Below are 12506 nucleotides of genomic sequence, written 5' to 3' on the forward strand. Positions count from 1 at the left end.
CCGTTTTCATTTTTAGTCTATTTATGAATAATTATTTTTAAAAAAAAATAGGTTTTTTTTTTTTTTTTTTTTTAGTTATTGCTCTTTTATTATATACATATAAAGGCTTTTAATTTTCAGTTGTAGTTGTTTTAGCACACAAAATAACTAAATATAATGTTGCTTTGGCAAATAGATATCTGAGAAGGTTATTTGATTAACTTATCCAAATATGTTTGGTAAAATATTAATATGGGTTATTTGTAAAGATGCATGTAAGAGCTTCATGTTTGATTTCCTTCCTCCTCAGATTGGTATCTTCAAACACAAAGTCATTATTTCATCTAAACTTGCTCTTTACAACATATTTGTACAACCTTTTGTGAGTAACAACATTCGGTTCCCACATATATAATATTTAATTCTGATGCAGACGTTCCAGAATGCATTTCATATAAACAAGGGTGGGGTGAAGCTGTTGCTCCATATTACATTGAACAATATTAACCAATATAACTGAACATCAAAGTTCAGTGCCACTTTAAGTCAAGTTAATTCTAACGAAGTTAAGAGAAGTTTTGCTGACTGCAGATTTTGCGGTACACAAGCCTGCAAACAGAGCCACCTGGGAGTGTTTTGCGGGCTAATCCTGGTTCTGCCGTCCCTCACTGGGCCTGTGTCATCTCTCTCCACTTTCTCCTCCTCTGTCGGCACTTTACATAACAATCCCCACCCAAGTCCATGGGCCAGCACAATGCCTGCAGCAGTGGTTTGATGTCTTTTAAAAGCTTTGACTGGCCCCGGAGGCCTCCTGTGTGTCCTTTCCTAGGCTTTGTGACCAGGAGAGATGGACAGCTCAGTTGTGACCTATAGCTCCTGGTCTGAGAGAGTGTGTTTGGTGGCAGGGGGTTGATTGTTCTAGATTTGAGTTGGCTGTGCTTGTACTGATGGTGTGTGATGCTCTGGGTGGGTGGCGAAGCATCAGGGAGATTAGAATGGGAATCAAAGCAGACTGGAGAGGTATATATGTGCGTAGCAGATATTTTGATCATTTTAAGCCATAGATGTAGTCCTTACGATGACACACACTGTATACGCATGGGTAAAAAAAAATGTAGGTTAGGCTATAAAAACATTTGGAGAATATTGCTTTGCTAAAATATTGTGTCCAGTTTTCTTGTCACGATTATAACATTACTATTTAAAGTTTTCAAAAACATTTCTTAAAATGTTCAACAAGTAGGCTACAAATAGGCTTACATCTTAAGGACGTTCAGAGAATGTTGTTCTTAAAAACGGTTTCTCTCAAAATTCTTAGAAGAAGGGTAAACGAAGGTTCCATAAACATTACTGTAAGTTTTAGCCTTATTTATATAACACCCGTCTGCTGAGAAGGTCCATATCTCGTAATTCTCACAAGTTAGAACTTTCAAAAGTGTTTTATGGATTTCTCTCTTATTGTGAGTTTGGAAAGACCTTTAGTCAACAACCAATATGTGGTTAAACAACAGTAGTAGACTGAACGCACTGTATTTGTTTCCCTCAGTCTCGGTTTCGCTGCTGTCGCGAATTAAAAATGGCGCTACCCTGACTAAGGTATATAATAACAACATGTCTCCAGTATACAGATATGTGTTGGCCTAAATGTTAATGCGGTAAAGCGACTCAGTGAAACTTTGTGGCGTGTTTGTTTCAGAGTAGGGGGTAGGGGCGGAATCAAAGGGTTGCGGCTTATTGTTCAGTGCTGAAAGGCAGCTAATGGCCGGCCATCGCTACTCTGGATCTGGAAGCGGCGGGGGGCCTCGGGGCTCTTCTGGCACAATGCCTCCCCCATCCACTTTCCTGCGGCGCGTCTTCCTGCCGCAATCTGCACCGATCGTCTCGGTCGGGGGTGCACAGCTGTATCGATGAGTCTGCAGAGCTCTTCCAAACTCTAAACAATGTGTAATGAAACAAAAAGGCTACGCTACTTCTTAGCCATTATATTTTGTAAATAGCCCAAGCTATGTTATTTTATAGGCTATTAGGCTATTTTAAGACGCAAAATAATTTAACAAAATTAAAAAAAAAAAAAAAATTATTAGGATAAACGAGATTCAACGACATTTTTCAGGGCAGTTAAATATAATTGGATTTTATAATTTCGCCTACAGCAAATTTGATTATACTTTTTAAAAACACCGCAACCACATTTCTAAAATATGAAGTGGCTAGATGGATTTTTACAGTGCACCTAAAATACTCATAATTAGGCTAATAAATAAAACCAGAAAAATTCTATTTAGATTAGCTTTTATCTCACAATATAGCCTACATTTATACAAATAAAAAATAATAATTATAGCTTAATAAAACCAGAGAGAAATGCGTAGTAAATGTAGGACTGATTATGTTTAATTTGGTGGGTGGGCGGGGGGTTATGAAAATAAGAAGTGATATGGGAGCATATCATGCTAAAAACTTAAGTGGATAAAAATGCTAAAAACATAAGTTAATTTAGAATTTCAAACTATAATCCAAGAAAACGTTTATATGCCTACATTATCATGTCATTATAATTAATTGTCTGCTGCGATTTGACTTGGTTAAATTTATAAATACAATTTTGTTGAAAGTAGTTTTTGTTAAACGTTAAAAATACATAAAGCTAAAAGTGAACTAAAATAATGTCATTCCACATCATAGTAGTAAGCTATTGTTGTCTTTATTTTCAAAATACTCTTACAAGTATAAACGGCTCCTATCAGTGATTCAACAAGCAGCGTGAAGGTGGGAGATGTGACGCTTGTAATCCAATTGCTTATCAGCAACAGACAAACATTTCACCTTTTATTTGTCGCTCTTGTCCAAATAGAACAGCGAAAATACACGTGAATGCAGTTTTACCGATTAAACAGTTTTATTAAATATTTTGTATACATTTTATTACGTTAAAAATACTTTTTTTAATGAAATCTGGTGAACTGAGTTTTTAAGTAGTAGTATAAAATGCCTCTTGAAACAGTCTGTTCAATTCGTGCACAACAAAATGCATTTTCCCACGGCTGCCGAGAATTACAATATCAAGAAAACTCATTAAGTGCATATTACTGAAACAAAGTTTACTTAATGTGGCATGAATATAAAACACACATGCATACATAGTGCTATTTGCATTGTAAATATACAACACGCATAAGAGAATGCTGGATTAGCCTATTATGCATTTCATTGTATGAATTACCTATAGTTTTACTTTTTTAATTTTTTTAAGATTAAATGCATGATTTGTGTACTTTTGGAAAATACAAATATATACAGATACACCTCGCATTCCCAAACACGTTCTCCTCACCCAATGAGAAAACCAAGTTCATTCACAAATTCACCGTCAGCTGTGGCTCATTGTCTCAGGTGACCAATAGGAGAGGAGATGGTCAAGACCCCAGCCTCCAACTCCGATTGATTAGCAAAACCTGTGTGGGACAGGATCAGAAGTGAGATTGGGAAGAGTTGGTGCGGTGAGTTTCTAGGCCTTTCTGAAGGCCTTATTGATGGCCGTCACACAAGGACTGCGCACATTTCCACACAGGTTGATATTGGGACGCACAATTTGAGGCTTCGAAATCAAATTTGGTTTACAAAGACTGGTATTTCTACAAGAGCATCCTGGTACTGAGATAATGATCGCCGTGTATTGACTATCAAACCAACAGCCTCAACGCTTTCTCTCTTGAAGTTTTTTTTTGTTTTTTTGTTTTTTTATCTACATAACTTTTTTGTGAGAAGATGACGGAGAGACCACAGAGCCCGACAGGAGCGGACTGCAGACCCTACGAGTTCAACAGGGCCATGTATCCTCAGGCCCCGGGCCTGGATGGACTTGGCGGAGCGTCTTTGCAGTTCGCGCACGGCATGCTTCAGGATCCAAGCCTGCTTTTTAACAAAGCCCATTTCAACGGAATCAGCGCTACAACACACCAAACCTTCTTCCCATTTTCAGGCGATTTTAAAACGAACGATCTGCAAGGTAGTGATTTTGCGCAACCCAAACACTGGTACCCGTTTGCTGCACCCGAGTTCACCGGGCAGGTCGCGGGAGCGATGTCAGCCACCCAGCCGGCGAACATCAGCCCGCCTATCGCTGAAACCAGGGAACAAATCAAGATTACAACGGTAAAAACCGAAAAGGATGTTGATGAATACACCAACGAAGAAAACAAGCCGACGTCACAATATAACATCACACCCGGGACATCATCCGTGACCAACGGCGTGAACTATTACACACCCTGGAACCCCTCTTTTTGGCCTGGACTGCCTCACATTACAGCTTCCGCTAATATTTCCCAAGCTCCCCCGACACCCTCCGCATCATCCCCATCGCTGTCTCCATCTCCACCCGGAAATGGGTTCGGAAGCCTGGGGTTTTTCAACGGAGGCTCCGCGCAAAACACCCCTTCGGTTCAGGCGCAGAGCGCACCCAGGAGCAGCGGCTCCTCCAGTGGAGGGTGCAGTGATTCTGAGGAGGAGGTGAGGTTTTTACCTAAACTAAATGTTAATTAAGATCTACCTTTTGTTGGTATAATTAAACAACTTCCCATTTTTAGGAGAATCTGACTACAGAGGACTTGGAGCAGTTTGCCAAAGAGCTCAAACACAAGCGCATCACACTGGGCTTCACGCAGGCGGACGTGGGGCTCGCGCTGGGAAACCTATATGGTGAGTTTGAGCTGTGTAACCGTTATATAAACTTGCTTATGAAGAAACCGTTTTAAGCTAAATGTTTAAACGTCTCTTTGTCTAGGCAAAATGTTCAGTCAGACGACTATCTGCCGCTTCGAGGCTCTCCAACTCAGTTTCAAGAATATGTGCAAACTGAAGCCGCTGCTCCAGAGGTGGTTGAATGAGGCAGAGAATTCCGAAAACCCTCAGGATGTAAGTACACTTCATTGGCCTACTGTAGAGGGCGCTCAAAAAGGCGACCCCTGTCGTTGAACTTGATCGTATTTTGCCTCAGTCACCTGTCTCATTGGACAGGCTGTTACTGTGAAGTATACAATGCTACAATCGGAAAAACTTAAGTGTTACATAATTGTGGCCTAATGGTTAGAGAGTTTGACTCCTAACCTTAGGGTTGTGGGTTCGAATCTCAGGCTGGCAATATTGCAAAATTTGTTCATTATGTAATACGTATTTGACCATCCAATTCAGTGATTGACTAGGAAGCATAAAATGTTCCAGAAATGCTTGCATAATTGTACATCTAAATCTCTTATTTCAGAAATATGTAGAACACAATATTTTTTTGTCTCATATCGCCTATTTTATGTTCCAGATGTACAAAATTGAACGGGTGTTCGTGGACACAAGAAAAAGAAAGCGGAGGACCAGTTTGGAAGGCACCGTCCGTTGTGCTCTGGAGTCGTACTTTATGAAGTGCCCCAAACCCAACACTCTGGAGATCACGCACATATCTGATGACCTAGGCCTGGAGAGAGATGTAAGCATGCATCAGTCTTTGGATCCATAATAAGATCCAATTTGACCTAAACTCTATCCTTTTTTTTCTTTAGGTAGTACGTGTGTGGTTCTGCAACCGTAGACAAAAGGGAAAACGTCTAGCACTGCCCTTTGATGACGAATGCGCTGAAGCACAGTATTATGAGCAGAGTCCACCACCTCCACCCCACATGGGTGGCACAGCCCACCCAGGGCAAGGCTATCCTGGACCAGCCCATCCCGGAGGAGCCCCTGCCCTATACATGCCATCCCTCCACCGACCCGAGGTCTTTAAAAATGCTCTGCACCCTGGACTGGTGGGTCACCTCACCAGCTAAACTTTATAGAAATGCTCCAAGCCAAGCTATGGATCAGATCAGTCATATTATGTAAACGTTGCTTTTTTTTTTTTTTTCTTCTTTCCATATGTTCTTTGGGATGCTCTGATTGCACACTAGGAGGCTGGTGAATCATTGTATAATGGGTGCCTTGTTGAACTAATGCGTTTGCACATGAAGTCATGGGTTCAGATGTGATTTTTATAGTTGGTTTTTATTACTTTTTGCTCCTGTATCAATTTTTAATGTACATATATTTGATGATTCCCAAAGTATATTTCCATATTTGTCTGCATTGTTTTTCTCCACCTTTCTGTGTGAACTGGCAGCAAATTCGAGACTTCATGAGTTTAATTACTTGATTTTTAAAGAGATGGATTTTTTTTTTTACTACAATTTGGAGGAGACCTTTTTTCAGATGGTTTGCAAAGGACATCAGTCACTGTTCTTTTTCTCTAAATGCTTGCACTCTTCCATCTTTAATTGAAAGTGATTCTAGGTGTAATATTTTTATCAGGGTGATAGATGAAATTCGCTGCCAGTTTGAAATCCTCTGAGGTCATGTGCCTTATCTTTTTGGTGTTTATCATGCATGCTCATCCCTATGCAACATAAATGAAAGCTAATTTGATAATTTATTGACGTTTATTGCTCAACACATGCAATATTATTGGGTAGCAATTAAAACATTTCCATTGACAGTCACTTCTTGTTTCTTCCCTTTTTTTTTCCAACAGATGTTCTTGGTTTAAAACTTGGAACATGTTTTATCAATTAAATCTAAACTTATTCACTGCAAAGAAAAAGTTTGAAAAGTGGATTGAGTTTTATTTGCATTCAGTTTTTTTTTTTCTCCCCCCAAGAACCCACTTTTTTTTTTTTTTTTTTAAGAATCTATTTTACAAATTCACTGGTTTAACATTTGTTTCACCATGGCCCCACAAGGTTCTATTGTGATCAGGCGTACATCACAATAGAACCTATTTTTTCGCAGCAAAGGTGAACACCATAAATGGTGTTTATACATCCATGGTGCTGCTAATGCGGTCAATATGAATTCAAATAGATTCTGCATTATGGCTTATTCGCACAGAACGTGTTTTTGCATTCCACTGCATTTGCTTTCCCATGGAAACATGCACTAGATTTCACACATGACAAAATGTAACACAAGTCTAACTTTTAAAAAAAGCATATGTTTAGACCTTGCATTTTCCTGGTTTTAAATTTAAAATCCGGAAAATGCATTCACTGAATGGTCCCCTTTAGGGGCTTCTCCCGTAGAACATGTTTTTGCATTGTACTGCACTGTTTTGATTTTTTTTTTTTTTTTTTTTTCTTCTTTTTCGCAGTCCATGTCTTGTGACTCACATTTATGCTCTCCGCTGCACTTTTTCCACAGTTTTTCCACTATTTTAATCATTCTATATAGCCATATTTGCATTGTAGTTTGAATGAGATTACTTTTAAAAAAACACAGTTTACGTTGCAGAAGACTGTTGAAAAATGCAGCTTTCAAAAAAAATTCAATCCCACTACACCAGGGATCCTCAGATCTGGACCGCGAGATCCACTTTCCTGCAGAGTTTAGCTCTAACCCTAATCAAACACGCATGAGCATACTAATCAATGCCAGTTAATGTCTTTGGGATCATTAGAGAATCCCAGACAGGTGACCAGGGTTGGAGCTAAACACTGCAGTGCATTGGACCTCCAGGGTAAGATTTGAGGAATGGGGCACTACACCATTGCATGTAAACTTGCACTACATGGATGTTTTTTTTTTTACTTTGAACATGCATCTCCAGCCATATCACCCTGTGTCCCGAGACTGGTTGCCCACTTTTGCGAAGCAGGGCAGAGCCTGGTCAGTACCTGTATGGGGAACCTCCTGGAAAAACCAGGTACTGCTGGAGGTGTTAGTGAGCCCAGCAGGGGGTGCTCACCCTGTGGTATGTTTGGGTCCTAGTGCCCCAGTATTTTGATGGGGACACTATACTGTTAAAAAAGCATCATCGTCGTTCTTATAAGACCAAGGTCCTGACCCTCTGTGGTCATTAAAAATCCCAGGATGTCCTTCGAAAAAGAGTAGGGGTAAACCCCAGTGTCCTGGCCAAATTTGTCCCTTGGCCTCTGATCTTCATGGCCTTCTAACAATTCCCATATTCTGATTGGCCAATAAGCTGGTGTTTGGTGGGTGTTCTGGATCAATATGTCTTGCGTCTCATCCAGGTGGATGCTGCACACTGGCGGTGGATGAGGAGATCCCCCTCTCACAATGTAAAGCACTTTGAGTGCCTAGAAAAGCGCTATATATTTTAGGTACAAATGTCAGCTGGCTGTTAAGTTACCATTTTGTCCACACTCTCAAATCCTCATAAACCTTTTGAGTTGGAAATTGTCCGTAGATGGGACAGATATTGCACAGTCTCTCTCTCCAGTCTGTATATAATTTAACTGTATAGTGTTTTCTCCAGGTAAAATATGCATTATACTTTTCTGGATCTTTAGTTAGGCCTCTCAAATACTCAGCCAGGGCTTTAATAGATTTAAAATCATCCACATGGATGAAGGAATTTGGAGGCGCCACAGCTTCATAGTCTCTGCGTGGTGGTCCGAGCACCACAGGCACAGTCCCAGCCTGGAAAGCGTTTCTCCAGAGCTTCTCAGTGATATAGTGTGGAGACTGTGTGTTTTCAAAGGCCAGGTAGAAATAACAGCGTGAAATCGTTGGAAGCAGAGCCTCCTTTGGTAGATGTTTTCTGGCGGCAAGGCCATACAGTTGCACATTGAGGTTCTGGTTTAGCTCTTGGAACACTGCACTCCTTTTGTGCCATTTTTGGTAGTTGCTAACCACCCAACAGGCTTCAAAACTCTTGTTTTTTGGTACAACAATGTCTAAGTCTGGTTTCCTTCTTTGTAACAGCTTTCCATAGGGCACAGTGATGTCAGCTTGAGGGTGATATGACATGGTGAGGTTGAAAAGGGTGTTGTATTGCGACAAGTCGCCGTTGTTTTGTGGAGCTTCTAAAGAAAGCCATACCCACCTCTGTTCGGCGGACCGATGGAAATTCACTGGAAGGTGCTGTTTATGCAGCTTTAGCTCAAAGTGATGAAAAACCACTATATCGGCACTTTCATAGAGAGTGCGATTGTCCCCTAGCACACATCCAGTGATGCCATAGTCCCTCAGACACACATCTCCCGCAAGGCTATACCGGGTACCGTACGGCCAGTACCACAACAGGATTGTGATATTGTTTGGGAGTGATGCATTGCTGCGATTGAGATGTTTTTGTTGTTTATCAACCACCTGCAACCACCTGTAGATAATGCTGATGGTCAGGAATAAAACAAAGAGAGTCTTTAGGGGTTGCAGATGCCTTTTCTTCACTTTGCAATACATCTCAAGCTGGAGCCCATATGCATGCTGTGGGAGTAGCAGAATTGGTTGTTAATTTGTTGTTTTGTTATATTTTTGTTATTGGTCATGCAAGGCCTACAACTTTCTCTTTTCCTGTAGATGACAAGTGGAGTGACCATTAGAGGGAGAATCTGGCTTTCTATATATATCTTACAGTCAAGAAATTGTAATTCAAAATGTACACTATAGCTCTTCAGGAAATAGCACATTTTCTTTCTCCTTTTTTTCTTTGCTTAACGCCTAAACACACACACACACACACACAAGTAGAGAATAACTTTTGCTATACAAAAACAAAAATTGAACAAAATGTACTTTTGAATCACTGTTATTTTAGATTTATTTATACACTATTATAGCATTTATTTTTATTGTATTACTTTCATTCTAACACTCAGTTTTCATTTAAGTTTTAGTAATTTGTGTTTTTGTCATTTTTATTTTTAATTTAGTTTTTAATTTAATTTATTTAGTTTTTTTAATATTTCTGTTTAGTTTTAATTTATTGCCTATTTATTTTAGCTTTATATCTACTTCTGGAGCTTTCATTTATTTTTATTTTTTTTTACCAAATATGTTGTTTTAGTTAACAATAACAACGTTTTTGACTTTTTGTTTTTTCTACAAAATGTTTTAAATCAACTACATTCACATGCGATAAGGACTACAATGATGTTCAAAGTCTAATAAATCTTCCCCTTTCATCAGACACAAATTGATGAATTAATAAGGACCGACTGCAACTGCAAATATGGTATTTCTAAAATAGCACTGATAATGGAAACATTTACTTTCGTGTAATCCACCAACAGTTCAATTCCCCTGAAGATCTAAAGATAAACAGAAGAACATTAAAAGATCAAGGTATATTGTAGAATTCTTACCTGTGTCTTTGAGAAACGTGTCTTGTGTGGAAGACCACAGTTGTTGAGTTCCTCTAGAAAGAAAAAGTGAAGTGAAGGATAGGTGGAGGCATGTCCTGTCAGTTAATGATGGAAAGATTTACTCTTTAACTTCATGTTCTTCCTCCCTTTCACATCTTCCCCTCCCATTTTGCATTGCCCCATTATCATTAAAGCATCAGACTTGACAAAAGCTACATTTCCTCATTAACAGGTCGAGAATGTAGAACTTGATGTAATGCCTTTCAATGTAGCATACCTTCTAATAAATGTCTCCTTGATGTTTACTACCTTACAGGACATTTAATGTCCCTTAAAGCATTACAAACTGTGACTAAAAGAACAGAACGAGCGAGCTTTTTTGATTCTGAATAAATCAGTGCGTGTATCAGTGTCTGTTGTTGTGTGATTGTGGTTTCTGAACTGTGTGCTGAGGGCACTAAAACACTACAGGAGGAAGTGAGTATTTGCTAATCTCTTTGCCATATGATCACAAATTCATCCTCCCCATGCTGCCTGTGCTTTTATTTAAATAGAGTGAAAAGTGACTTAAAGACAAGAAAACAGACTCAATTCTGTTGACTTAAACAGAACCAGCACTGCATCACACCTACTGAAAATACCAGCTGATATATATATTATCCTCATTACCAGGGCCGTGCACAGACATTTTGAGGGGCAGTGGCCCAAACGGGGCACTAGTGGGGTGGGTGCTTGTTAATACAAATTATGTAGTTATATAGTACACAGAATACGGCACACTCTTATAATTTCAGACTTTATTGTAGATGTTTTGATAAGAGTGGGCTCTCCCTCACTCTCTGAACCTGCTTCTGTCTTATCTTAAATGGAAGTAGAGGAGAGTGGGGTAAGTGGAGCCAACTTGGCAACTGTACACTTTTACTGTCTTGTGACCATGTATTTTGGAAGCACCTATAATTTCCAGACCAGAAAAGGAGAAACACATGGGGGTGAATGGAGAGGACCCATTTACTTTAAAAACTATAACAAATGTAATGGTTGTTACATCAAAGCAAATTTATACAGGTTTAAATATATATAACAGCATATAACAGCATACAAATCATTTAGTTAAGTATTAGCTTGAACGGATAAGCAACAGAGCAATTATTTTCCAGAATGGCAGCTATGGGCAAAGTGAGCCAAATGTTGTGGGGTAAACCAAGTCAGCATTTTAACTTACCCCATCAAAAGGCACTGTAGTTAAAGGGGTCATATGACGCGATTTCAATTTTTCCTTTCTCTTTTGAGTGTTACAAGCTCTTGTTGCATGAAGAAGATCTGTGAAGTTGCAAAGACTAAAGTCTCAAATCCAAAGAGATATTCTTTATAAAAGTTAGGACTTGTCCACACCAATCTAAAATGGCTCGTTCTAACATGCCCTCATATGTCTACGGCAAATCTTCCCATAGTATAACTTGCATAACGCCGCCCAGATGTTCACTCAAAGAAAGAGTATATATATCACATTTATAATGGGATATATGTTTATGTCTCGTCGCTCCGGCCAATATGTTAAGAGGCATAACATTTCCATCACACGCTTGAGGTACAATCACAACATGCTGGATAGCTGACCAATAACAGCACACCTAGCTTTTCAGAGAGATGAACCTTGTGAAAATCGACATGGGAACAATAATGTACAGAATGTGGGAAATAATGTGTTTTTTTAAACCTTACACCTCATAAACACATTTTGTTCCAAATACACAAACTAATGTTCTTTTAAGCAGCATCATGACCCCTGTAAGTTAATTCTCTGAATTATAAACTGGTATTTTAATGTGATACTACTGGTTTAGTTCATCTCACACACACACACACACACACACACACACATATATATATATATATATATATGTGTGTGTGTGTGTGTGTGTATTTTTTATATATATAATTTGTTTTTTATTTGATAGGGACAGTGTACAAGAGCACCAATTCCTTCTCTGATGAGAACCAGAAAATGCTTTTCATCGCATTATAATCAGATATAACTTTCCACCTGTAGTACCTAATAGCCAACAAACTCTGTTTAGTCTGGTTTTAGGAAGCTACAACTTTGGTGTTCAACATATTGTTTCAGAAACGCAAACAATTAAATATTGAAATTTAAACTGCATTTGGTTGGTTTTAATGTTGTTAAAGTTAACTTCATGAAAATAAATATGACTGTTTGTAAAAGGAATTCATGAAATTAATTTATTGATTTTATTATTATTATTATTATTTATTTCACATGGGTTTGAATCAGATTTGGTCAGATGGTCATTTTACACCCAGATGGTGCATCTTACCTACTGACTCGACTCGGGTCAACTTACCCCTAACCTGGGCCAAACTGAGCCATGGGAACACTTT

General features: G+C 38.9%; 2 protein-coding genes across 2 annotated transcripts; one reads left to right on the top strand and one right to left on the bottom strand.

Annotated features, from left to right (window-relative positions):
• The first annotated feature begins 3362 nt into the window (after positions 1-3362).
• pou5f3 (POU domain, class 5, transcription factor 3) lies at positions 3363-6503 on the top strand. Its single transcript, XM_026196482.1, has 5 exons — positions 3363-4491; positions 4569-4680; positions 4766-4896; positions 5297-5461; positions 5535-6503. Exons 1-5 carry the CDS (start codon positions 3748-3750, stop codon positions 5796-5798), a joined length of 1416 nt encoding a protein of 471 aa, XP_026052267.1. The 5' UTR covers positions 3363-3747; the 3' UTR covers positions 5799-6503.
• Positions 6504-7171: 668 nt separating this feature from the next.
• Positions 7172-10605, bottom strand: LOC113039210 (alpha-(1,3)-fucosyltransferase 7-like). Its single transcript, XM_026197097.1, has 2 exons — positions 10107-10605; positions 7172-9228 (listed from the first exon to the last, which is right to left on the bottom strand). The coding sequence occupies exon 2, from the start codon at positions 9202-9204 to the stop codon at positions 8146-8148; it is 1059 nt and encodes a 352-aa protein (XP_026052882.1). The 5' UTR covers positions 9205-9228; positions 10107-10605; the 3' UTR covers positions 7172-8145.
• Between the last annotated feature and the right edge of the window lie 1901 nt (positions 10606-12506).

Source organism: Carassius auratus, chromosome 21 (assembly GCF_003368295.1).
Source record: "Carassius auratus strain Wakin chromosome 21, ASM336829v1, whole genome shotgun sequence".
NCBI classification, from domain to species: Eukaryota; Metazoa; Chordata; class Actinopteri; order Cypriniformes; family Cyprinidae; genus Carassius; species Carassius auratus.